At 42.3% G+C, this 27,333-nt stretch overlaps 1 protein-coding gene across 26 annotated transcripts in view; it reads left to right on the top strand.

Moving 5' to 3' along the window:
• The window catches only part of LOC1279520 (tyrosine-protein phosphatase Lar), a 234,157-nt gene that overhangs the window by 159,361 nt on the left and 47,463 nt on the right, over positions 1-27,333 (top strand). For all 26 annotated transcript variants that reach the window (XM_061660324.1, XM_061660321.1, XM_061660322.1 and 23 more), the window contains 5 exons: positions 86-244; positions 19,454-19,636; positions 26,188-26,574; positions 26,738-26,871; positions 27,181-27,331. In XM_061660324.1, coding sequence (XP_061516308.1) covers positions 86-244; positions 19,454-19,636; positions 26,188-26,574; positions 26,738-26,871; positions 27,181-27,331 — 1,014 coding nt within the window. The remainder of the gene's footprint in view (positions 1-85; positions 245-19,453; positions 19,637-26,187; positions 26,575-26,737; positions 26,872-27,180; positions 27,332-27,333) is intronic.

Genomic DNA, 27,333 nt, shown 5'->3' with positions numbered 1-27,333 from the left:
ATTGTTTCCGTAAAATCTGTCATGCGAATTGCATGAGGTGCCATATTTTATCCACCTTTCTCTCGCCTGCAACCTATACTTACAGTGACCCAGTCACGATACACGGTGTACGACGCTAATGGAGTTTCAATGTTACGTATCGAACCGGTGCGTGCTGGACGTGACGATGCACCGTACGAATGTGTGGCAGAGAATGGCGTTGGCGATGCAGTTTCGGCCGAGGCGACGCTGACCGTTTATGAAGGTAAGTGACAAGTTACGTATAAAGTGCAGAAATTATGTTCTCCCAAGCAGCGAGAAGGCGTACACCAACAGCTTCTGAATCTTACAAATTTGCCGACTCTCATAGTCGTGAGAAAAACAGAGACAGAGAGAAAAACGCCACATCGAAACGATCGCTGCACCGATGAGCCTGCATCGAATCGTGGCAACTTGTGGCTAAACTTTTCACGTTCGTCCTTCTACAGGGCTTCAGTTTCACTGTGGATACCATTTTCAAGATAAACGATTTCAGCGCGAATTCGCGCTGTTTAAATTATGCAGAAAATTTGCCAACGATGACGATGCCGTCGACGTGAGAAGTGATTTGCATGATTAATTAAAAGTATTTCCTCATATTATGCTAATCAACCCGAATGATGTATTTTCGTCTTTTGGCAAAGCGTTTTATAACTTGGACGGATGGCCACCGATAATAGATGCATTTGTACGATGCACTATGATAAATCAATGCAAATTCAACCTTAGAATATAATTTAAAGTGTGTTTCATTTCTCCATAGAATATTTATTCGATTATTCGATGTTTAAGAATAGATCAAACGTAATATTTTATAGTGTAATGAAAGATTGTTTCATTTAAAGTTAAACTTTACAGTGAACCATACAAACGCAATTATTAACACGGTATAAAACCCACAGTCTGAATAACTGTTGTAGCCATCTCGTAATGTCTTTCATGCGTCAGTAATGTGCTCAGAAACACAAGTATCCCAAACGTCATTTACAGTTCTCTTCCTAATGTTCGTTTTAAGTTTAGCACAATAGCTCATCAAGGTATGCGTAGCCAATTAGCTTCGGGGAAGGGCACACACAACAAAGATCAACTGGAATGATACGAGTTGTGGAAAAGCGCTACCCATTTATATTATCTTGAATACATATGTAAATTGTATTCCATACAAGCAATTAATTCCTTTACCTTGTTTTACCTCGCACAATTACTATAGCCCCAAGATGGCAGAGATACCGTGTTTAACATGTCAAAGGTGGCTCATAGGCATATTTTAAAGCCATATTTTTGCAACATTATAAAAAACGGGTTGCCACATAAAACCTTTTTCTACTTATTAGAAGTGCTATGAACTAAATGCGTCTCTTAGCTGAAGCTTTCAACAAACGATAGAGAATATTTGAAACTAGTTCTTCGACCTTGCTGGAATTTCAGCAATATGACGCATAAATTATGCCCTGAGGTTGGCAAACTTCTTGCCTCCATGAAAGTGCGCGTCCAATGTTTGTTCACGAGGCGCAAGTTTCTTCACGTGGCAGTAATTTTAGCGGTATACACCACCGGTAACGTTCAACCGACATTATCCATTTATCCAAGATGACAAGCTCATGCTGTGCTTTCCGTTGGGTGTGTGAAATAGCAACAATGTGTAGAGAAAATCGGTGGACGAGAGGAGGGTAGAGCGAGTTCTGTGAACAAAAACAATAAACCATCTGTGGGGGAATATCACAAAAAAAATCCAACAAACTTTTTTCCCGCCAGTTCACATTTCCTTTCAATCGTTTGGTTTTTTTTCTCTCCCTCTCTCCGGGATATTTTTTGTGTTTGTTTGCGTGGGGTGGTTGTTTCCCGCAGAATTACTGGCCCTGCTGCACTCTGTCGAGGACTATCTAAAATATGCTCTCTGTGAGCATTTCTCGTTTTCTTTTAAAAAGTTATGAAACATTGGAAGGAGGATAAAGTAAAGAGAAGAGAAGCAATAACTCTACACTTTTTACTCGATCCCCTTTTTTGCCAGCATTATTGTGTTTAATAAAATGCAAAATTGAACAAACCACTCATGTATATGAATGGGACTTGATACTGTTTTTATGCGTTGCCTCTAAGAGTTTGCGTTCAACTTTTTTAATAGATTTTGGAGAAAATTATCTCATTCTGATATATTATCATCATCTGCTTAATAATGATGATCTCATTCATTACGCACAAATACGTCCTAACATAACACAATTTTAAGTTTTTTGCATACTCCTCAAAAATAAATTAAAAACAACAACTTTGATTACTCTCCTGACAGAACCGTTGGGTGCATCCTGTTTCGTCTTCAGAAAACTGCTCAACATCAATTGTCACAATGTAAAAAAGTACTAAGGCTGGTCTGGTGGTACAGTCGTCAACTCGTACGACTTAACAACATGTCCGTCATGGGTTTAAGCCCCGAATAGACCGTTCCCCCATACGTAAGACTTACTATCCTGCTATGGTAACAATAAGTCACTGAAAGCCAAAAAAGTACTACAGCTCCTTTAAAAACAATAAATAAAAATAAACTTTTGAGAAGCATGATGATAAAAATTGAACTTGACTACAAAAAGTCATACAATTTCAGATTTCTAGCTTCATACAAAAAAAAAACTTAATTGACGAGCTAATCCGGTCCATATTCAATAGTCGTAATAACATGACGAAATCAGTAACGGGCTTAATGGTAAACGGAGTGATCGACTGTTATGTAAGTTACGTGGTAGCACAGATTATAAGACATCGTGGTTGACTGAGATTACACCTCCCCGACACTACATTTCAAAGCGTGTTGTGTCAGTAATGATCATGCAGGAGCGAGTAATTTAAATTTTACAAGAATATATCAAATATTAAACTATTAAATATACTCTAGTTAATTATTCTGTATATTTAAACAAAAATTATTGATTTTACCTCTTTTTAAGTATGCAACTAAGCCAATTATCATCTCGTTTGTTAACTATCACAGCATCGAGGCTTTCTCTCAAAATCCCATCGTCCGACAGCCATGCCACAATCGTTTTCCTACCGATTAGTGAATCGTCCAGCCTTGGTTTCTCTCTCAATGATTTATTCATAACGCACTAATAGATCCTCTTGCATCAGTGACTCGAAACAGTATCTAAAAGCAACTCGCTAATGCATTGGGCTTTCAATCATTCAAAGACGATTTTGTAAATAAATGTGCTTTTAGTTGCTCAGTCGGGTTATTCGCACACACAAAAAACTCAACAAAAAAACACAAAAATGTCACTAGCTCCGAGCTTTACGACCAGCACAGTTTAATGCCAACCGGTCCACAAAACGAATTCTCAAAAAAGACAACGATACCACTCAGGACGGCATTCGTCCAACTGAGTTCGCTATTTGTAAATTGTTTTGCACTGTATCCATTTCTATTTTAATTTTTAATTTCCCATCGCATTGTGCGCTCTCCTCGATTATTGTGTGCTTTCGGGTGCAAAGCAGAAACATTCGGATGGTTGATTTGGTTTCTTTTCATTTCAACCCAATTCTGCTAGATATTGTGGCAATCAAGCACGGTACGCAAAGTTTGGGGATAAAAATAGCCCTCCACGAAAGAGTGTTCTAATTTGTATTGCTATTGGAAAGTATATTCAATGATTTATTTCTCGAAAATGGGACTTGAAATCATGCTCGTTGTGGTTTAGTCTAATTTTGTAGAGTTCTGTTGTTATTTTATTGGTTATATTAGCGCAATTATTTAGGTTGCTGGACGTACAAAACATTGTAAATTCAAAGTGAGGGAACTCATTCGTGTATAAGATGCAGTTCCATTATTGTTCACAATCGCTTGCGTCGCATATGAAAGCAATGCATATAGCAGCTATGTTTTATCTAACGTACTTTTAATGCAGACTTGATTCTCCAAGTTGACTGCTAGTATAATCACAGATGTGTTTCTGCAAGCGAACGTTTGAACGTTTGCAAGCCGTTCGATCGGCGAATAAATCAACTGTTGGCATGATTTCCTTTTTTCCCGCATTCAGTCCATCCACCATCCGAACGCAATGTTATTGTCAATGCACGAAACGAAACAATTCGCACAGAATAGCGAAACTGGTCAGCCGTGTGAATGAAAGATGCAGCACACCAAAGCGAGACACTAATCCAAGTCGGATTCAAGTCTTTCTGATTCCGGATTCGAAATATTCACTTCCCAGTGAAACTTCTTTTTATGCTAATGTTGTATAAATTTGCATTTATATTTATGTGCAGTACCGCGCAAGTGTTTCACTATAATTCTGGTTCGTAACGTTTTGGAACATTGGTCCAGGAAAATACTTCTACTCCGCGAGGCCCTGCTGGCAAAAGACGCAAGATTTTGGAGCAACGTCGGTGCAAAGAATATCGCTTGAAGATGACTCCTTAAGCACTACTCACAGAACTGCTTTTGGTGAGAACCATTGTCCCATTTAGGTTTTGGTTCATAAGTTGAAAAAGTCGATGAAAAACAGCACAAACATAGTAATGTTCAAGAGGCAAAATCGCTCACTGTAAAAGTTTTTTCAACTGAAAATTACAATCCTGCAGTTGACGCCTTAGAACGACAGAGCCAACCGGGAGAGAGAACATTTGAATATGCATCAAACGGTGGCCGAACAACTGTTCCTTTTTCACTCTTTGCTTGGTGCCTTGGAAATGAGTCCCTGCTTTCCACCCCAAGGCATTCGGTCGGGCACCAAATGAACAACGCTCGGAATTCAACGTCTGACCATACGACACCACTGAAGTAAGTGCCGTGAAAGCGGACGCCTGGTATTTGGTACAGACGGCACCCGCCGTTGATTCACGCGTTTAGTCAGAGGCGTTGTGAAACGTGGGAAGGCTTGCTATAAATGGACCTTCAGTTACAATATTCACTGTTGCTTAAATGAAGAAATTTGCATTGTTCTTGCATGAAAGAAAAGTTTGGTTGTCGTAGAGCGGAAGTTGCACAGTTCCACCCACTTGACGCTGGACGCCACTTCTTAAAGAAAGTGTGCTGTTGGGGATGTGTGCTAGCGAGAGGAGTGAGCTGTACAAAAGAATAACATTTTATACGAGCAATTTTTCTTCCCGGCGATTATTTTGGACTGCATATAGAAGACCAAAAGACAGCGCACATTTATTTCGCTCTCACCCGGGATTTAGGTGTAGCAGTGCTTGAGTCCCACCAACAGTGTAATTTTGTAGTGGGGACTCCATATTCAACAACAGAGTACAGCATGTTGTGTCTGTGTGGAGGCATTTTTCTACCATGAAAGGATTGGTATTTTTTGTAGTTTTTGTAAGTAAATGATGAAATCAACTACAAAGCCTTTGCGGGTCGTTCTCAGAAATTCATACATCAAAGTTTTTCTTTAACTGTATATGCCACTGAGGTGTCATTAAAATAGTCCGGTAAACACAAAAGTGTCAAGTGCTTTCTTTGCTCTATTGTTCAAGAAACCAACTATAGAGAATAATCGTTGTGGTTGACAAAAAAAGGTTTACGGAACGACATACACAAGAACACTTTTGTTTCAGTACTTTAAAAATACATTTCAGTAAGCATTGTGTGCATGAACCATTTAGATTTAAAACAATTTTGCTTTTGTCCTTGACAACATGCTCCACATGGGTTCAATTCCCGTATAGACCGAGCCTCCTATATGCAGAACTGACTATCCTGCTATGTGTACACCAATCAGACAAAAATACTTAACCCCAGTAGTAACTAAGACATGCCTAGATACATTTTAATTATTTTTTCAAATAAGATGTAAGAAATAAGAAATAAGAGTTCAGGTACTATAAGATATTTTACAAACTTATCAGTAATTGTCCAATAGAATGTTGTTCTACTTACATTAAGGTGATTTAGTTATGTTTTCTAACTACATATTTAATGATTTTCTTCTTTTTCTTCTTTGGCACAACAATCATTGTTGGTTTATGTCTGGCTATACCACAAGTGGGCTTGATGGTTAATGGTTAGCAGGATAGTCAGTCCTACGTATGGGAGCACGGTTCATGCGGGGCTTGAACCCATGACGAGCATGCTGTTAAGTCTAACAATTTGACGAACACGAGATCGGCCTAATGTTTAATGGAATTATTTATTTAATTTGTATGCAGTGTTTTCTATAAACAAAAACAAAGAAATACAATTCTTGTTATACCATTTGTGCAATAAATTCATTTTTACTGGTTTTTGTTTTTTGCAACATTAAACAATATTTTTTAATAGGTTAACCTAGGTCACATTGCTTCAACCACTAGAAGGCATGTTAACTGGAGGCCAATTTAATGTATGATTTATGATCGTTGGCACACGATGCACGATGCGCTTCACAATTTTACTTTTGAACAGTTCCCGAATGCCATTTTCAATATTTAACTATAGTTTTGGGAACTTACGGGAATGTTCCTACACTGGAACTTCCGTAAAGCCAAATTATTGCCCTACAAAACACACCACCATCGTGATAAGTTGGACTATTATGCTTGTCGTTACGCTAAAAGAGGAAGGTATGTTCGAAAATGAGATCGTTTGTTGTGATAGTGTCGGGAACCCCGGGGCGAAAACTAGCTCGTTGGTCCTCCACCCAGTGCCGCGTCCTTTCTCATTTGGCAACGAAACTGTTGCAAACGATCGGTTTACATTACCGCCCGTCCTAGGAAGGGCTGGAAAGAAGCTACAATCACCGAAGAACGATAGTATGAGAATGGTCATCGTAGATGAAGAGATATGTTATTGACTCATGAAACCGCGAGGTTTTGTTATTTCTTTTAATTCGTTTTCTCATACGTTCATTTGTAAGACTGTTGAATCTTTGGTACAACTGTGGGTGGTGCTATCTTGTGGCTGCAATGCGAAGTTGCAGCCCACGTAAACTTAGCTAGCCAACGATAAAGACGAAGAAAAACTTGTAAAGTAAATACAGCATACTACACGACCGACCGACAGACGTGCGAACGTGGAAAATCCAAACAAGACCTTTTGCTGGCTAGCTAGAGAATGGGTGCGAAATATCGGTAGCTTTGTTTATTGCGCTACAAGATGTGGGTTCGCATGAAGGGTGAAGCCATGGTGGGAAAAGAGAAAATATTCCTGCAAACGAATGCTGCCATTACAATTAATTTCAATTATGCTCGACATTAACGTTGTTCATGTATTATTTTGTTTCAATTATATGTAGACTTCTTGGAAAAGTTTACCGGGTTAAACACACTTTCCTCTATCCTGGAAGAAAACCAAATCTCACGCAATAAATTACTGTTCTTGAAACTTCAATAAATTTTACGTTACCTTTTCACATTTTTAGCTCTAGTTTTTTTTAGGAATACTTGAAAAATTATTTTACGTTTGCCTCAAAAACTTGCTATGTGTTGAAGTATGCTAATTAAAACCAGCAGCAAAAAAAACATTACCACTATTTATCAGTTCTACACCCATTCACTTATACATTTAAGTTATTGCGTTAATAAAAGTAAAGAAACTTATTATTTTCTCTTCATCCTTTATAACATCCAATTATAACAGTGTGGTTGACATAGGCAGGTAATTCCTGCTGATTTGGTTTTGTCTTTTGCAACCCAGCTTATGAGCAAATTGTCAGCAAGAGAGAGCTATATACCTCTCTCACAACTGTCAAGCGCATTATCTCGAAACATACGAGATCTGACAATTGGATTAATGGAAGTTTCACTCAAACGGCCTCATTAAAAAGGGCAGCAAAACAAGATTTTACACTTTGCATGCCCAAATATGTTTACAGCATCATTTGCCACCCTGTGTACCCAAAGATGAAACGAAAAACCTTGTCCTCGTCGAGCCATCCAAGGAGGAACCATCCATAACCCATGTTGTTCCATCAGTTTTATACTGGAAACAAAATATTCACTTTCACAGAGGATCCGTAATAAAAACTGCTTTTGATGGAATTTTAAAATACATCATCACTATAATTGTTAGGCTAGGTTAGCACTGCTTAACAACGTTAGTATGTAGTGTTTGTTACGCTCCAATTCATATCATTCGTTTTACGTTGTGAAGCGAATGTGACTGATTTGAAGCAACAACATTGAACATTTTAGGCCGTTACATCAATGTAGACTAACGTGAATAATTAGATAAATCTCAAGACATAGTGCGAAGTAATCAATAAAATCTAGAAAAGCTGGTAGATAAATCAACGGCTTCAACCGCTTGCTCTAATCTTATCCATTCCAGTTTGCTCAGCTATTTTGCACTAGATTATTTCTGCCATAAATCACATGATAAACAAACCGTGGTAGGTATGAATCAGATTCGTCATGGTTTATCTTTTACAGCATCGCTATTAATTAAACCAGATCCAGGATTGATGAATCTCAAGATGATTAACTAGTGATACAACATTTTACTACTTTGGTTTTCTTGATTCATTCTTCTGTTTAATGGGCAATATTGTAAAATGTAATAATTTAATGTATGTATTGTAATGTATCATTCTCCTTTATGAAGTGTTTTTATTGATTTAGATTGTCTCGGGTTAGTTTAAGATAATATATAGTTGTATACTTAGTTTATTTCGACAAACGACTTAAATTTTCCAAGCTTTATATATTTACCAGTTGCTTGTCTATTGGTGAATACGATGGTGAAACTCAATCTTATTTCATATCGTTTAAATGCGTTAAAATTTGCCTCGCATCTATTTTCTAACGATTATACCGCACCTCTCGGAACACAAGGTAGTTGAAAATGGAAATGGTGAAAAGTTTTCCCAAGTTCATTTACGCGTCAAAAGCCAGTCTCAGTGGTCTTTTATTTGAAACGTTCTTCTAAGGGTGTGATTATGATAAACGTCTTGGTGATCCGAGCATGCCGTTGACAAAAAGCGAAAAATAAGCAACATTGTTCTTTTATCTGAGATCTCCGTTCATGGAATGTGCTTAAATGACAACAAAAAACGGTCCATCCCACACTTCTGCAATATAATTGCCGTAAACTGGTTGGTTCCAGAAATGCTACCGCGATTTACTAGCAGACTAACTGTTTACCCAAAAAAAGTGGATTCACACGACAGCGTCATCTTTTGCTCAAGCAAAGTGTTTCAGCATTGCGAGAATAGGCAGGTCTATTATAAAAACATTATTCAGAAATTAACTTCATAAACAGCCCGCTGAGGGACTGCTAAGCGGAAACTCAAACAAAAATGTATTGTTTCCCTAACCCCTGGTTTGGATTTTTTTGTTTTTGCTGTTGCCGTGTTTTTCCCAACTTAAACCATACACATCTCCACACAGCATCAACAGCAGCAGCAGCAGCAGCAGCAGGAGCAGCAGAGCGTAGCGTAAGCTGGAGGCTCTCTCCAGCGGTTCTTTGTTATGATTTTTGTTAGGATTTCGGTTATTTGTTGCCCTAGGACATTACGGCCATAGCTGGGCGCTTTTGGGTCCAAAGATTATCATGCCGTAACGCAGCACTTTCGCTGTGGAAAAGTTTCATCAGACACTCCGAAAATTTACGTACGACACCGATGGTGGAACAGTTTTCGTTTGTGTTTAAGTTGTTGAAACTTTCAAAGAAATTATCACAAACAAATTATACAATGTATTATTTGTGTGCTTTAGTTTGTTTAATTTCACTATCTGTTGAGGAAGCAGATACATGTTCAACATTACCTACGACTGAACGTAAATTCGGATAAATAAAGTTTTCAATTTTAACTGGAAATTAAAATACGTATGTAGCAACTCCTTTTTTACATATGTTAATTTTACTTCAAACATTTTGGAATTCCAAGTATCAATAGGAAACCTTTATGATTTTCTATGCTATCGTTTATGCTGCTTGAATCATAATTAGGTATGTGCCACCAAATTGTAGCTTCATTATCATATCCTAACTACATCCTTCTATTTACATTCTTTCAAGCGTAATGCTTTAAAACATTTCACACAGTCCACACGAAAAATTCTGGTAAAAGTTTAAAATGTCCAAAAATATCGTCAACAGCTGTCAACCGCAGAGGAGATTGCACAAATTTCTGGCAAATCTCTCACACACTGTGGGTCAACCACCACCATGGTGGTTGCTTATGGCTCAAGGTAGGGAAAAACTTGGCAAAACTGTGCTGTGTAGTGTAGTACGAAAATATTACTACCCCAATGGGCAGTGGTGTGGTGACGCAGAAGCAATGTGCTCACATTTTTCACTTTTTGCCTAGTTCACAAACGATGCCGTTGAGTCTGACGTCTGGGCAACGTTAAGTGCCATCAGAAACGGTTTTGCTACTTTGTTTGGTGCAGGACGTTAGGTGAGCGCCAGATATATTCCGACCAGAACGAACCCGGGAGCAGGCTGCATGTTGCAGTGCAATCTTTACGGATCGTAGCATTTTCCTGCAAAACACCGTAATTTAATTCGCTCTTTTCTTCTTGTCGCTTTCATGCTCATTGCAAAGTAAACATTATACTGCATCCATGAACAATGGGCCCGTGCTAAAAACAGCAGTCAAAATAGTCAAGTAAAGAAAGTGCATTACTGTCAAGCACACAATAGTGGAGTGTTTGACCATTCCAGTGTATTTAATTTACTCTATGGTATCTTTTAAGATGAATGTAACGCGTGAAATCTTTTGTCCAAAACAGGAATTTTCAGGCCGTATGCTCACAAAATTGTACTGAATGCATCGAAGCACAATAATTAGCTATATTTTTTTCAATTGCGTTTCATCGTAACACGATGCTTTTAACTTTATAAGAAAATCAAAAGCTAATGTAGTGTGCTGTTATCAAATATTAAGCAGATATTTGTGTAAATACATCAAAAATACATCAATATTTGTGCCCCTATAAATGTTCTTGCCAGTCGGGAGTCGTCAGCTTGTAAGACTTAGAAACATGCCCATCATGGGTTCAAGTCCCGAAAAGTGCCCGCCATACGTAGGACTGACTATCCTGCAACGGGGGGAAATCAATTAGTCATTGAAAGCCAAACCAAGTAGTGGCACAGCCTTGACCGACAACGGTTGTTGTGCAAAAGAAGAAGAACATAAATGTTCTTGAAATAAACAGATATATTCATTGCGACATACATCCTTTTGATCCTTAACATCTATTTAACATTAGATTATTTATATTCGTACAATTACACCATTTTTGTTTTTCTTTGTTGATTCAACGACCCACACAATCGTGTCTGTCTAGTAGAGGTGGGAATTTCGGTTCTTTTAAGTGAACGTGAGTGAACCGAGCCGTTCATTGCTGTGAGCGTGATCGTGTTTTCGGTTCTTTCGTTCTTTTGCAAACTGCAATATCTGTGAAGTCTGTGAATCGGTACACTATTCGAAAATCGGTAGAACTACAGAAACCGTTGGTCTGATCACATGATAAGCAAGCCAATATTGACAATCTATAATTTGACCCTAGAAAGCGATTCACACAAATAGTTTTAAATAGACCATTTCTTGTTTTTCCCCTAAATTCGTGAATGTTGGAAGGTTTTTCATTAATGATCATGAATGTTAGCAGTTTTTTTTTAATTTTGGTGTATCAAAAGAACCATAGGGTTGTTTTATTGTGAACCGGTTCATTCATAATGTTTTTCACGTGAACTGAATGAACCGTACGGTGCTGGTTCATTTGGTACACCTTTATTGTCCTCTACTCTACTCTAACGCATAAGTTAAAGAGGTTTATTACTAGCTTTCAACCAAATAGTCAGTTATTACTCAGACTTATTACTAATGTGTTAGTCTAGTCTAGTAGTAAAAATAAATAATCCCAACCCAATGTTTTTAGGCTAGAAACCGTACGAATGCCCACTTTAATTTACTTGTGTAGTCTATCAATATGAAATGGAATAATCACGTTCAACATACCACTACTTACATACATGATATACCATATACAATATTTTAAACCAAATTAATGTCAATAATATAACTTGCAACTATCATGAAAAGACTCACATTCAAATGTAGTTCTATGAGTTGTCGATTTCATAAAGTACCTTTTGAACGCATCTGTTGACAACAGCATCAAAAGAAGTTAATTTATTATTTGCTGCTGTCATGCCCGTCATGGGTTCAAGCCGCAAATGGACCGTACCGCCATATGTAGGAATGACTATCCTGCTATGGGGGGAGATCAATTAGTCACTGAAAGCCAAGTCCACAAGTGGTACAGGCAGGCCTTAACATGACAACGGTTGTTGAGCCAAAAGAAAAATATTTGGTCATATATGTGCAAATTATGTAAATCTTACTTATAAAACTCACACATAATTATGAAACTTGTTGTCATAGGATCTAACATGATTTCAATCAAGGGTTCTAACCTAAATTACAGTGTAACTTCCCATACTAAGCACTGATGCTACTATATCATAGCCCTGTTTTTTTTTTTTTTTTTAATGTCGGGAGATTTATTTCTTATTATTTTTTATACAAACAAAGTAGAATAGCCCTCCCTCGCCTTTCGCAACATACAATTCCCGCGAGGGTTAGTAAGTGCGATTTTGTAATGCCGTCATGGCAGTTCTCTTGTGTGTGTATTATATTAATAATAACTCTTTGATAGTTCGAAACAAATAAAGCAAAATGATGTTTAAGACAAAAATAAAGAAAAATACAAATCTATCCAACCCTATTCCAACGGGACACTGACGAGTCTGAAGGAACTTCCGATTTGTTGTTGTGTCACCGATTAGCGAGAGGATATTTCGGCTTCTGTAGCCGCTGCTGACTCTGCCGCCGTAAGTCCTCTCTGAATGGGGTTAGAGGAGTAGACACCCTCACTGATAGCTGTTGCATATTGGGTGACGTCTGAAAGCTCGACTACCTCTTGTTGTTGCGGCATATGTTGCCTGTTCCTGCGCTGTGGTCGTACCTGATCTCTGCGTTCCGGCTGGGCTGGTTCGCGCCCTTCTGTTGCTTCTGAAGACGCTGAAAAGACAAGAGATGGGTTTTGTTGCTGTGCCTCCCTCTCACGGGCCCTTCGTTCACGGCGTCTGGCATTGCGGCGTTCACGTCTTGCAGCAATGATCTGGTTTCTATCGCTTGGTCCAACAGGATGCGAGGGTGATAATGTGCTGGAAACTGCCAGACGCGCTCGTTCTTCGTTCCAGTCCCGCTGCAATGCGGAGGTGATCTGCTTCGCAGCTTCAGCGATCCTGCTCCATTTTTCTTGGCTTTGTAAGAGATGGAACTGCAGTGTTTCGGGCGTAATCGCATCAGTGTTGGCTTCACCAAGCAGCTGTTGTCTGATTTCCGCAAATCTGGGGCACTCAAACATTGCATGCTCGGCAGTCTCCGGAACACCCGGACACCTGATGCAATCTGGCGACGGTGTGAACCCCATCCGACACAAGTCGTCACGGAAAAAGCCATGACCGGACAAAACCTGAGACAAATGGAAGTTAACTTCTCCGTGTTTTCGGGAATGCCATGCCGCAATGTCAGGGATCACACGATGTGTCCATCGCACGAATCTGCTGGCATCAGCTTGACTTGCGTCCGCGTCCCATTCTTCCTGCCAGCTTTGCATGGTGTTGATGCGCTCCTCTGCTCGAAGTGTCCCTGCCGAAAGGGCTCCTCCCGCCTCTTGTTGTCGTTGGTAACATCGAGCGTCTTCTTGTACCAACAGACAGATAGGTATCATGCTGGCTAGCACAACTGCTGTTTGATAACGTACCGTCCGAAATGAACTTGACACTTTTATTGCACACTGTTTTTGCACCCTTTGCAGCATCCTCCGGCATTCCTGATTCTTGGTAGCTTCATGCCAAACAGGCGCGGCATAACGAAGGATGGAGTCTACAACGGATGCCAGAAGACGTCGTTTTGCACACTTGGGGCCACTGTGATTGCGCATAAGACACCCAAGCGCCTTTGCTGTTCGAAGCGCTTTCGTCGTGCAATACTCCACATGCGGCTTCCAAGACAATTGGTTGTCGATCACGACCCCAAGGTAGCGAATACTTCGGGTCGTTCTTCGCTCCACTCCATTGATGACCACCGGAACGTTTATATTGCCCTGCCTTTTGCTCGAGATTGTAACCAGTTCGGTCTTGGACGGCGCCAGCTCCAGGCAATGATTTTCCATCCAATGGTTAACCGCGGATACCGCTTCTTCTGCACGCTGCGAAGCCGCTTCAGGAGTAATTCCCGGAACTAATAACAAGAGATCATCGGCAAAGGCTATGATTTCCGCTCCTTCAGGCAACTCTACATCCAGCACACTATCATACATAACATTCCACAATGTGGGGCCCAATATGGACCCCTGTGGAACGCCTGCAGACAAATTTCGCGTTACGGGGCCATCATCGGTGTCAAAAACAAGTTGCCGATCAGTCATCCAATGCTGCAGTAACTTTTGTAGAGGAGCAGGGACTCCTTTGGATCTCAACGCCATTGCAATCGATTTCCAGCTCGCCGTATTAAATGCATTCCGCACATCCAAGGAAACCACCATCAAACAGCGCATGTCGCGTCCGTTTGTTCTATTAAAAGATTTCGCGGTTCTTCCAGCTTGAACTACTCTCAGGATCGCTTGCACCGTCGATTTCCCCCGACGGAAGCCGTACTGGTTTGGGGAAAGATGGGAAGTCTCACGGTTCTCAAGAAACTCATTTAGACGGTTCAGAATAAGGCGCTCTAGCACCTTTCCAAGCCCATTCAACATTCCAAGAGGCCTGAAGGATGAAGATTCTCCCGGTGGCTTCCCGGGTTTCTGCAGTAGCACCAAACGCTGAATTTTCCAATGAGCCGGGAATTCGCCGCGATCGAAACAGCCTTGATAGATAGAACGAAACACTTCTGTATGTTTCTTGATGGCAGTCTTCAGAGCGATATTAGGAATGCCGTCCAGCCCAGGTGCCTTTCTCGAGCACATATCGTCAGCTATACGTTCCAGCTCTAAATCCGTCACAGGTCGGATACGATAAGGTTCGGATGAGGTTTCTGTAGGCATGGGCCAATCGAATGAATCGTGGTCAGGAAACAGGTCGGTGACTATGCGCTCCAACACTTCGCGATCCAATTCGGGAGGAGTGTGACTACCGCGCAAGTGAGAGGTGACGACCTGATAACCCGAACCATACACGTTCGCATTAACCTCGTCTATTAGCTGTTGAAATAGCTGCGCCTTGGTGGTAGTTATGGCACGTTTCAGCTCACTTCGCCTCTCTTGATGAATTTCCGATGCTGCTGCTCTCTCATCAGGGTCCACACGTGAATGAGCATTGTCGCTAGCCTCTTTGCAGAGCTCACGTAATTGTGCTATCTCTGGCGTCCACCAATATACCTGAGGTTTTGTTTGATAGTAGGGTGTCGATGAACTGACGCGTTCCATTGCTACATCACACGCCCTAGAGAGAGCCACCTGAAGTGTCTCGGGAGTCCTTGCAATCTCCGCGAAGTGGACTGCTTCGAGAGCGAAACAAAAAGATTCCGGTAGAAATTGCCCCACCTTCCATCGCCGGCCAGCGCGGCGCCAACGAGGTTTCCATCGGTGTGCAGGAGTTTGTCGATGAAAACGACGCTGCTGTGGTTGAATTTGGTGTTGATGACGATGAAGTTGTATACCATTGCCTAAAACAGATGAGCTGTCAACAGAAAATCGGACATAACGATGATCACTATACGAATAACTTTTCAGCACTTCCCATGTATTGTAGCGCACAATCGATGGGCTTGCAAAAGTCACGTCTATCACGCTTTCTCCTGCTATTCCTCGTCCGGTGAAAGTTGAGGTATTACCACGGTTTAGCACTATTAGCCCGAGCTGTTCGACGGTATTGAGCAGCTCCTCGCCTTTTCGCTTCGTCCTAGCGCTTCCCCAAGCCTCATGCCAGGCGTTGAAATCCCCTCCTAGCACTACGTTAGGGTGCGCACTTACTTCGATTTCAACTGCGTTAAGGAATTCTTCAAACTCAGCAACAGTCATTCGAGGAGAAGCATAGCAGCTGATGAAGGTTATACCACCAATGTCAGCAGCAACTAGACCCGGTACAGCGCTGCCCCACATCCGCTGGATTGGTCGAGATCCAGCAGCTACCACCGCTACTCTTCCCGATGAGTCCACCGCCCAATTACCATTATTTGGTGGCTGTCGGTATAGCTCCGATACTAGTATCACATCAGCATGTTGTTCCTTCGCTGCTTGAAGCATAAGATTCTGCGAAGTACTACAGTTCGAAATATTAATTTGCAGCGTAATCATCATTGAGAATTAGACTGAACACATTGAGCACTGCCCACACGATGCGGGCCAGCACAAGAAGCGCAACGTACTTCTGCCTCGCAGGTGGTCGCTAAGTGACCACTAGTACCGCAGCGGATACATACGTTCGAACGATCGACTGGGCTGTGACAGTCTCGCGACACATGGCCCCTTTCCAAACACCGATAGCAACGCAGTTTTTCTATGGGAGTCTGAGGAGCTTCTTTCACTCCACACATGGTGTATAACACCTTTAGGCGCAGTCCAATTATTAGTTTTGCATGAGCCAGGGGCAAGCGAACTCGTGCCCTCTGAGTACCATCTGACAGCTGCCATAGTTGTAAAGTCGCGATGCTCGAAGCAGACCCTGTCACGTTCCCGATGGCGCTTCGAATGTCTCCGTCATTTGCTAAGGGATCTACATTCGTTATGATGACCTCAGTCATCTGGGTGAGTACACGGACTGAGCCCTCATCTCGTAGAACTCCTTGTATGCGTGCCATCGCTTCAGAACTGTCAATACTACGAGCCACTTTCATGCGTAGATTGAGCTTGGCTGTACGACGACCAATATGCAATTTTTCGTTCATCTCCTCCATTTCAGGTGCTTCACGTATTTGTTTGTACACCTGATACCACATTTTACCTGTATGTGATGTTACCTCAATTATGTCTTGCCGGTTCGGACGTGTCGTCTGAGGTCGATGTTGCGCACCATGCTGCTGGCCCCGGGAACTTTGTTGAGGTTGATGCACGCTTTGGTGATACTGCGTAGATTCCCTCTCGTTCCGGCGATTGTCAGACCGACGTGACTTGCGTCGAGTCACCTCGCGCCAAATACCATCTGATTCCACGAAATTAGGAATTGGTGCCCTCCTATACTGGCTTTGAGTCAGCGTCACCTGGCGAGATGTAGACGCTGTGTCCCCATTTGCCACTACCGATGCCATAGAGGGCTGCGGTGAAGATTGCTGCCTCTGCGATAAGGGAGCGGATGGAATGCTCCCTGCAGTTGTTGTAACTACCTTCATTGCCATTAATTGGGCCAGGAGTTTCGTATTCTCCTCACGGATTAGTACCATGTCGCGCCTGTACTCCTCACGATGTCTGATGGCTTCTTCTTTATCACGACGTGCCTCTTCCTTCGTCTCTCGAGATTCTTTCATCATGATGCTAATTTGAGCTCGTAGTTCCTGTAAAAGCACGGTGAGCTTCATCTTTTCCTCTTTCTCTGCTGCTAGCGCCCGCTGTAAGTCTTCCACTGTCTTAGAGACTACGGAGCCAGCGTTCCCAGCGGCCATTGGAGCGCGTAGTGTTGGTATTCCAGAAGCAGGCAACTGCTTCCCCACGCTTGTTTTTGATATATCCGCTGACATGCTTCGAGTCAATCGCGCATTCTCCATTTGAGATGAAAAACTCATCTTTACCACCGAATCTTGCTCCCCTTTGTGGAGAAAACATTAACTGCCTCCAGCTGCTGTGTGACTGTCATTTCGATGTGTGTGCATAAAATTCGCGGAGTGTAGCAGCACCCTAATCTGTCGTATGACACAGGGTCAAGTGTAAACGCGCCTTAAGCTCGCGATGGATTAAACCGACGCCACTCTTTTTACTTAAATTTACTTCGTTTTTTATGCGGTTTTCTCACTATATCAACAAATTTGGCGATTAACTGCTGTTATCTTATAAAATGCCTATCTTCTTGTGTCTTTTTACAACAAAATCTGGAAGAAAAACACGGAGCTCCTCTGCCTGTACTGTTGACACTTCACCCCTTCGGGAACGCCCTTCATATCATAGCCCTGTGGTGGTTTATCGCATGTGGATTTATCGCATTTACGTAAATTCGTGACTCAAAAATACAAAGCTGTTCATTCAATTTTAGTCTTAGGTGACAAGATATTGTTGGCAGCTAGATTTTCCTTTCACTAGAAAGCGCCGTAGTCTTTTATTTTCTGTTGCTAGTTACAATCTATCTCATTTGATTGCGTGTCGGGTTTTTTTTTCTCTCTCCATATCTGCTCCATAAATTATTTCCGCCTTTACACTGAAACCGAAACGGCGTAACGCGTGGAAATGTAATAATCATCATCTTGCTGTACATTTCCTTCTTTGCCAATGATTTACGCATCGTTCTTCATTTTCTCGGACGGACAGATAAAATGAAATGTCCACTACTCGGTTTGCTTTTTTTGCGGGTGATAGCGGCAGAACGGGCCCGCCGTATGCCAGCCAGGAGAGCCGTGGCTGGAGATTCTTTTTGACATGGCATCGCATGATTTATTTTCAAGCTAAGGGACGGTTTTCTCCAATGAAGCGTTAAAAACATCGGACCCTATGAGACGTTTCTTGAAATACAGCAACATTCGTACATTGGACACGTATCTGGTGTGTCGGTGTCCCTTTCTACATCAGCCGTGCCGGCCTAGAGCCGGCGAAATATGTCACGCCGAGTGTTTGACGTAAGCCTGCCCGTTTGTCGGGTCAAACACAGCAACAGACGCTGCGTATCCTATTATCTGCCACCTTTTCCTGTCGTGGTATCTGTCCAGTTATTTCTACACTCTGTCGCCCATGTCGCTGGAGCTGGCCGAATGAAATGTGACATGGTGATACCTAAGGCTGGTTCTCGCTTCGTCCTCGCGACGGAGATGGACGGGAAGCTTTCAGTGCTACTGAATTCGCATTTTCTCATTAAATTCAGTAATAACCTTTAACTACATAACGCGCTCCCACGTCAGTTGTTTTGCCATGTTTTACCTTGTATCCTGTGGTGACGGTATTTACAGCGATTAAGGGGCATTTGATGCTTAATTTCACTCAGACAATTAACAATTTGAATCGTAATAATTGAACCGTCTTTCATTAACATTCACCTAACAAAACACACATATACACACATATAACTACATTCTTGTAATAAAACCATAATCAATATCATGTATACGAAGATCACTTCTGTTAAAAAAGCAACAAAAAAACAAGTTTTATCCAAGCTAGTAATTGGGAACTCATTAATAATACATTGTAATTGTCGATAAGATTCGCTTCTCGTGTATTCTTCCTGCCTGTAAATGTCAAGGCAGTGCTGTACGTTTACCAATTCTGTTGTACGTTTACGTCTGCAATTCTATACGTTCACCAACACATACGCACACATGTGCACTCATAAATAGATGTAGTAAATACGTTTCGTTCCTTTTTGCGTCCTTTGCAGGAGACAAAACACCGGCCGGATTCCCCGTCATAAAACAATTTCCCACGATTCGTGTAATTGAAACGGGCCATACGGCTGTGATGCAGTGCAAGGCGACTGGTTCACCTCCACCAAAGATCTACTGGCTGAAAGACATGAAGCGCGTTGATATGACTAATCCACGCTACAGCATCAACAGTGAAGGTAAGCAACTATTCCATACTTCTTCTCCTTCTTTTTCTTCATTTCTTCCGCTATGCAGTGCTTATGCTTTTTCGCCAAAATCATCAATAGGGTTGTAGAAAGACGGCAAATACTCTGACGTAAGTAATACCGTCTAATCTAATGGTTCATTTGGGTTCGGAGAAACCAATTATACGTTTGCCCAATGCCTCCGTTTCTATACCACACATGCTGTACCGTGCAACAGTTCGGGATGCGTCGTCGAGAGAAAATTGTACGAACAAACTTCCACTACAGCTGCTGCTTCCATTACGTTTACGTCCATCCAGTACACGATTAGATACACTGTCCAATGGCAAATGTAAATGAGATGCTTGTTCATTACATTTATTATGGATTCGGTGCGGTTTCCCCAAGCGGTTTCCCAAGCGATTGGACCAAAGATTGTCCTCGCGCATCGACTACAACAATCCTTGGTATCGTTTTGTTTGCAGCGTTTACACAGTCGCTTCCCAAGTGCTCGGGCTTCGCTCGCCTCGATGTAGCTGCAGGAAACCAAAACAAACCGAGAACTGTGCGGACACCAAAGTCGATGCATCACTTAATATCGAATCGGACCTGAACATGGCTGCAGGGCGAACTAGTAAATAATTAATGTTACTTACAAAGCTGTTCCTGCCAACTCGCAAACCGTATACATCTTTATTCTTGCTCGACTTTGCCCGCACGCACAACTGTGCAAATGCCGTGTACACACAGGGAGCTTCTTTGCACTTACCACAGTGCAAACACGTGCAAAATACACCGTCCATGGTGTGCGGTTAGCAGTTGGAGCACAAATTTACACACCGAAATGGTTTCGGTGCTCTGTCTCCTAATGCAACTGCCACTGCCAAGAAAGTTGGTCAGAAAATGCTATCTTTTTGACCATCGTTCTTGGTTGCCCTAAAAACCAATGAAACACGGTGCTATCCGAAATGAAACACACACACACGGTGGATACTACACGAGACTGTATGTTTATCCATATGGTTGGTGCAATGTTACCTCAACCAAAAACAGGCTAGCATTTTTCGATGTAATGTAAATGAGACCGATCTTCTTTACGGTACTACCATTTAAACATGTTCAAGCGTAACATTTCGTTCGAGAGTGACATGTTGATGGAATAATTAATGTAGGCCTTTCAGATATAGCAACATCATTCGAACTCCATCTCTTAACCGGTACATAGGATACATTCCATCTTTAATTAGTTTTATGATGGGTTAGTTTTTTTCTTCTTTGAACTTATAGTTGAATGATTTTTGTTATAGGAAATACATATGAAGCTGGTTACTGGTGCTTCGACCGTAGTCAGTGTTGTACGTTGAGGTTTGATTCAACAGTCTGGTGATGTAATGGCCGTTTTATATTGAGGAGCACACTATAGCCATATGTAATGTAAATACGTACAGCGTCTTATGCGATTCACAGTTCCGTGTTTGGTCCGTTTTGGCTACCTTTATGAATTTTCCACTACCCAATACGCTCGGTCCGAATTTTTCGGTATCGTGATGCATTAATCATGGGCGAAATTTTCCCATGCTAATTAATGAGTAATACGAACCGGTCGTCCGCTCTATCGCCACCACCGTCCCCAAACGGTCCTAGCTCGCGGGGTGCACTGATTGGACGGGTTTTGTAGGCCCCACAAACCAACCCCTCGGTTGGATCGGTTTTTGTTTATTTTATTTTTTGTTGTTGTATGAAATTTTCCCATCGTTTCACCCTTTTAACCAGGGTAGACCAATCGGTATGGTTCGATTGACGCGAACGATGATGGTGTATTCCGGGGGGAGTCATATTTTTTGCCACTTTTTTGTATTGAAATTATTTATGATTCACTTGGCACTTGGTCCAGATTTAGCTGGCAATTGTAGGGACCGAGTAAACGAGCGTGAGGAGAGAGAGTGAGAGAGTTGGGGGGGGGGGGGGGGGTGTTGAGGAAACCTGGAATAAAACAAATGCGGTAAGGTGGTGGAGGTTGTTGCGCATGTTGCGTTCGGTGCGCGCCTAGTTTCGTTGTTTATTTGCAGGCATTGCTGTATTGTTTATAAATGTTGCCAAATTTATGTCAATAAATCGCTCCCCACGGTTTGGAAAAACAGGACAACACGGTCTACAACATCGGCGGTCGCCAGACGGCACAACAAAATTGATCGTTTTTGCTTTATAATGTACAAAGTTGTTGCGACTCGATTAAACTTCCATTTGACGTAATCGCACCAATTCGATTTTTTTGTGTACCCTTTTCAATAATCAATTGGAGGTTTCTCTCTAAAAATACAGTATAGTATAACCAATAATTGGAAAATTATTTTGTAAATTTGTAATACTCGACTTACAAAATTATTAAACACTGCATCAATAAAATATCTTTCAAGTATTTCGGTATGTATGTATACATTGTATACCCCCACAAAGAAGCACTGTACTTATCAACCGGGACCCACTGCCCGCTAGTCAAAGCAGAACAATTATTTGATTATGTAAAATAACATTTCATTACAATGAACACCCATCCCTAAACATTTAAATCCAAATTACATTTCCATTAACATGAGCCTGCCAGGCTCCGGCTGTAATCGTGAAATACACCTTCGCTTCCACTATAACGCTCCAACTGCGGAGTGCTAAAAGCTTCACGAGAAAACTGCTCATGCTTCAGCCGCTCTTGCCTGGACCTGTTTGAAAAAATAGACAGTGTGCTAGTGTTTCTGATTCCGAAACATACAACACCCCCGGAAGGGCATCGCAGCAGTATCTGACAGCAACAAATCATAGACAGCAATTTCACGGCAAGATAACAAGCGCCACACTCCAAGGCTACCTCTCCCCCCCCCCCCCCCCTGCCGCCCAAACCCCCTTGGAACGTTTCCCAAAATTCAACCCCTACTACTACACAGTAGTAGGCATGGCCTTTGAATCTCCTCCAACAGCACCACCACATCCCGATGCAGTCATCACAGTCGGCCGCAGCGGGCAAAGAAGCTGTCTGTATGGTGGCAGTGACGGAGAATCTCGGCAGCCGCCATACACTGTACATTTCATCCTATGCTAGGTGTGGGTTTTTATGTTTTCCTTCTGTTTTTTTTTTTTTATGCGCCGCCTTCCACTTCTCCAATTTTAACTTCCTCCCCTCCCAATCCCGGCGGCTCGGGAAAAGCACTCTAAAACCCTGCCGGCAACCGGAACGAACCAATTTCCATAAAAGTTCACATATCATCATCGTTAAATTGCTTTTCCCTTTGGTAACTTTCGTTCTAAAATTCTCCCGACAGCGGCGGTAGTAGCACTTGGTGCCCCTCTCCTCAAACCAATCCCCTCCCTCCAACGCCCTTTCCGCAAACCATCAATTCATTTCCTCCGACCCCTCCTCCCCCCCCTCCACCACCCACAAAAAGGTCCACTCGACTGGATTCCGGGTGGACTTCATCTTGGACCACAGATTGGTTCGTTATTTTTCCAAAGGCCGGAAAGCGCGGTGTACGGCGTGGTGTGTATGTGTGTGTGTGTATTTCTACTCCTCCTTCTCATCGGTAGGGCACAGTCCAGGTTGGCAGAATAGATGGATGGGAAGCAATTTCATATAAATTTGATTTCCACCTTTTCCCGCTTTAGATGTAGCTGCTGAGCTCAAAAAGAGACCTCTCACACGCCCTGCCCCAAACGCTGGCAAGCGCGGGCCCCAAGTAAGGGTGTGCATGAGGTATGGGAATATGTACGATTTTTTCCCCCTGCTTGTGCTGATCAAGTTTATCGCCCGTTGAGCAACGCCCGAGTACCTACGTACTGCTTCCCATCCCCACTCTTCCGACATTAGTGCCCAATTAAACGAACTGCCTATTCGCTTTTCTTAAATCGTTTTACCCCCATCCACACGGCATGGCCCGTCGTTCGAGGAGACTGCTACTTGGTGGTTTTATGTTTTTATCTACCACTAGCATTTCTCTGTTCCACCCACCACCACCCTCCCATCACACCTTACCGCTCGTGGTCAACCACATTCAATCACATAGCAGTGGTGTGTGTGGTCAATGGTATCGTTGGCAATTCCCTTAGTAAAATAACCGACTACGGGACGGTCAGCCTACCGAATTTTCGTTCGTCTCTGTGTGAGTACGACCAAAGCGCCCGGATATTCTGCCTTACGGTTTGACAAAGCTTTCCATTTTCGGAGATGGTGCGAAAAAAAAATATTTGCAAAACGGGTCAATGCGGAAGCTCGCAGACCGTAAATCAAGCAAAAGGACAAATGGTGAGAGGTGTACAGGGGGAATTTCGGGTCGGGCTATGCATCTCCGGCTATGCTACATCTTCATTCTTGGCATGGAAAATCGCCGAACAGCCGCTACTGACTGACTAGTACTATTGGCATTATATTCACGGACAAATTAGCTATATACCGTCGGTGGCATTGGTTTAGTAAATTTTATAACGTTTCATTAATCCTTACTCAAGGCAAATAGTCTGTTCGTTCTTTCTTGGTTACACAAATCTATGGCAGCTAACGAAAGCTAGAAATAATCATTTCGCTTATCTACTATAACGATAATTAACATGAGGAGTTGTTGTGTTCCTGTTCCTTGGACACGGCCAATTACGTACATATTGCCAATTTTAATATTTTTATTGCTTTTCGAAATGATTTGCAATGTTCCTTTTACATGATAGTCCACTGTTTTCCCGTCTACTTGCTATGGAAAGGGAAGTAAAATGCAAAAGAAAAAAAAATCCTATGCGCCATAACGTAACACGCGACCACGTTGTCGGTCGTAGAATGCAAGTAACAAACAGTTACTGTGCGCGAGTATGTGTCGCCTTCAGAGTGCAATGTGTGCGCATGCAAAAGGTAGCAGCGGCGACGAACGGTTGTGGTTAGTGAAACTTTTCTGTTACTTCGCATCGTTTCGCGTACATCTCGGGCGTCCATTTAGCACATCGAGAAAATCCCATGCATAAATAACGGATAAATTTTCAGCACACATAAATTATGAATTTTTATGATAAAAATCCCACTCGCCACGCAGACGCTACTCGGATGTGCAGCTTATTTGTAACTGGCCGCTGTGCCCGCTGGTGGGGGAGGATCAGAATACCGTGCGCCATGCGGCAGAACGAAAGGTCGCAAAAAGTAAAAGTACTAAATGTGTCTTTCGGTTCACGTAACGCATTCGCGTAGCCGATCCGTGATGGTGTGACGTGGGTGAGCACAATATGTGCTGTGTTCTCCATTTTCCAAGGGATATCTCTGAGAGGGTGAGTGGGTAGGGTAGGGATGTAGGAGTAGGGATGACACTCTAAATTAATGATTGTTCTGCTGCCCTGGTGGAGATCGAGGTAAGACTGGAACCTATTTCCCTTGGGCAACGAATTGGCTTCCCATTACAGCGGAAGAGCATTTCATGTGTTTGTGTGTGTGTGTGTGTGTGTGTGTGTGTGTGTGTGTGTGTGTGTGTGTGTGTGTGTGATTTGAATGTTTTTACTACATCAACAAACGCATGTTGTTTCGGTTGCAGTGAGCGAAGGCGGAGTAATATAAAAAACAAAAACATATATTGCCCATTAATGTGCCACTCCATTAGAGGTCTTGATTGCTTTCTATGGTCTTCTTTTATCTTCATCAAATATATTCACTAAACGTTCAGTATAGAATCAACCAACTAGATCCCTGACCCACCCCTGGTGAAGCTGGAGGATCTGGAAAACCAAACTGGCACACTGACTTTTAAATACCGCCCTTTCGTTACACCGAAATAAGGCCATTTATCTAGAGAATTACGACCGAAGCGTATAACACATATCAATTTAGAAACGCATGAAACCCTAAACTGTTTATGGTTGCTACTTTTTATGCTCACAAAGTGTATCATTTGTAGTGAAATGAATCAACGTAAATAATAACAGTCTTTTAGGATGAATGATGAAATTAAAAACTGTCCGAATAGTTTAATCGCTGAAACTACGCTACACATTTCTATCAGTGGCTGCAATCGATTTTGTTATTTTAACGTTACTATATTTAGTGAAATCACAGTACATTTCGACACTAAGGGCAATTATGGTGAATGGAACTTCGCATTCCATCACAGTCATAAACCTATTTCCATGCTTTAAGCTTTGGTACCTCTGTGACAATACCAATGCTGTTTTACGCAAAGGGCTCACGATAGAAACGAAACATTGTTGAACTTGTATTGACATTTCTGTGATGATCAAAATAAATTTCGCTCGCAAATCGATTCCAACCTGTTTTGGGTACGTCTTACTTTCAAACCTGCTAACCATTTCCATGCGTGTTCTCCGCCAGACGGAACATAAATTATGCGATACTTTCATGTGTCGGTTCATGTGTCCACGTTAGCCGGCATAATTTATTAACGTGTTTCCTAAATACGATCCGTAGTTTTGGATTCACCACAACCAAACACTCGTTTAGTCGATCAAGTGATTGCTGATTTGTACGATTCCCTATTTTTCATTCGCTTCTCTCTTTCACACTCTCTTTCTCTTTGTCGTTCTATTTGCAGGAAGCCTACAGATTGACAACAGCGAGGAAAGTGACATGGGCAAGTACGAGTGTGTGGCGGAAAACTCGATCGGAACGGAGCACACAAAACCGACTCCACTGTACGTGAAGGTACGACGCGTACCGCCGACATTCTCGCGCCCACCCGAGCCCGTGTACGAGGTTATGCTCGGAGCAAATCTGACCCTCACCTGCGTAGCTGTCGGGTCGCCGATGCCGTCTGTCAAGTGGCGCAAGGGCGTTGATCAGGATTTAACGCCGGAAAATGATGTCCCCGTTGGGCGGAACGTGCTGGAGCTGACTGACATACGAGTCAGCACTAATTACACCTGCATCGCTCAATCGTCCCTCGGTGTCATTGAAGCTACCTCGCTGGTCAAAGTTCAATGTAAGTGACAAGTCCAGCCCTTGTCGGCAAGCAAAACAGACCTTTCTGTTCACAGCGGTATACGTACCCAATTGTGATCTTGATGGATTGGCGATGTAAATAATCACTTTCGTCTTTTTTTTAACTTTTTGACTGTTTTTTTTTCGTCTTTATTTTATACCAGCATTACCAGCTGCGCCCACGGACGTCACAATTTCGGAAGTAACTGCTACGCAGGTTCGGCTCGAGTGGTCTTACAAAGGGCCAGAAGATCTGCAGTATTACGTTATACAGTACAAGCCAAAGAACGCAAATCAGGCAAGTATCGTGTAAGAACAAGGAACGAAAAAAACAAACAATCTGGTCCCTAACCCCCAGTGGACCATGATTGAAGCAAGAGTGTATCATTTTTCCAATCACTCACCGGATGCTGGATCATGAAATGACAAGTGCGCCGCAGAATAATTGACATGTTTATTAATGATTTTGAATGTTGCTTCTTCTCTTTCACGACATTGGACGGATGTTTTCTTGGGTGCCTTGTTGTTGTGCCGGGAACGCGTCGGCTGATGACGGTGGGTGGTCACCATATCTACGATGATTGTTGTATCGCGCGACAATGTGCAGGCGTTCAGTGAGATCAGTGGCATTATTACGATGTTCTACGTCGTACGAACGCTCAGTCCGTACACCGAGTATGAGTTCTATGTTATTGCAGTGAATAATATTGGCCGTGGTCCACCGTCGTTGCCAGCCACTACGACCACCGGGGAGACAGGT

Source organism: Anopheles gambiae, chromosome 3 (assembly GCF_943734735.2).
Source record: "Anopheles gambiae chromosome 3, idAnoGambNW_F1_1, whole genome shotgun sequence".
In the NCBI taxonomy this organism is placed as follows: Eukaryota; Metazoa; Arthropoda; class Insecta; order Diptera; family Culicidae; genus Anopheles; species Anopheles gambiae.
The sequence above is the reverse complement of the archived record's forward strand: the minus strand, read 5'-3'. Positions and strand labels throughout refer to the sequence as shown.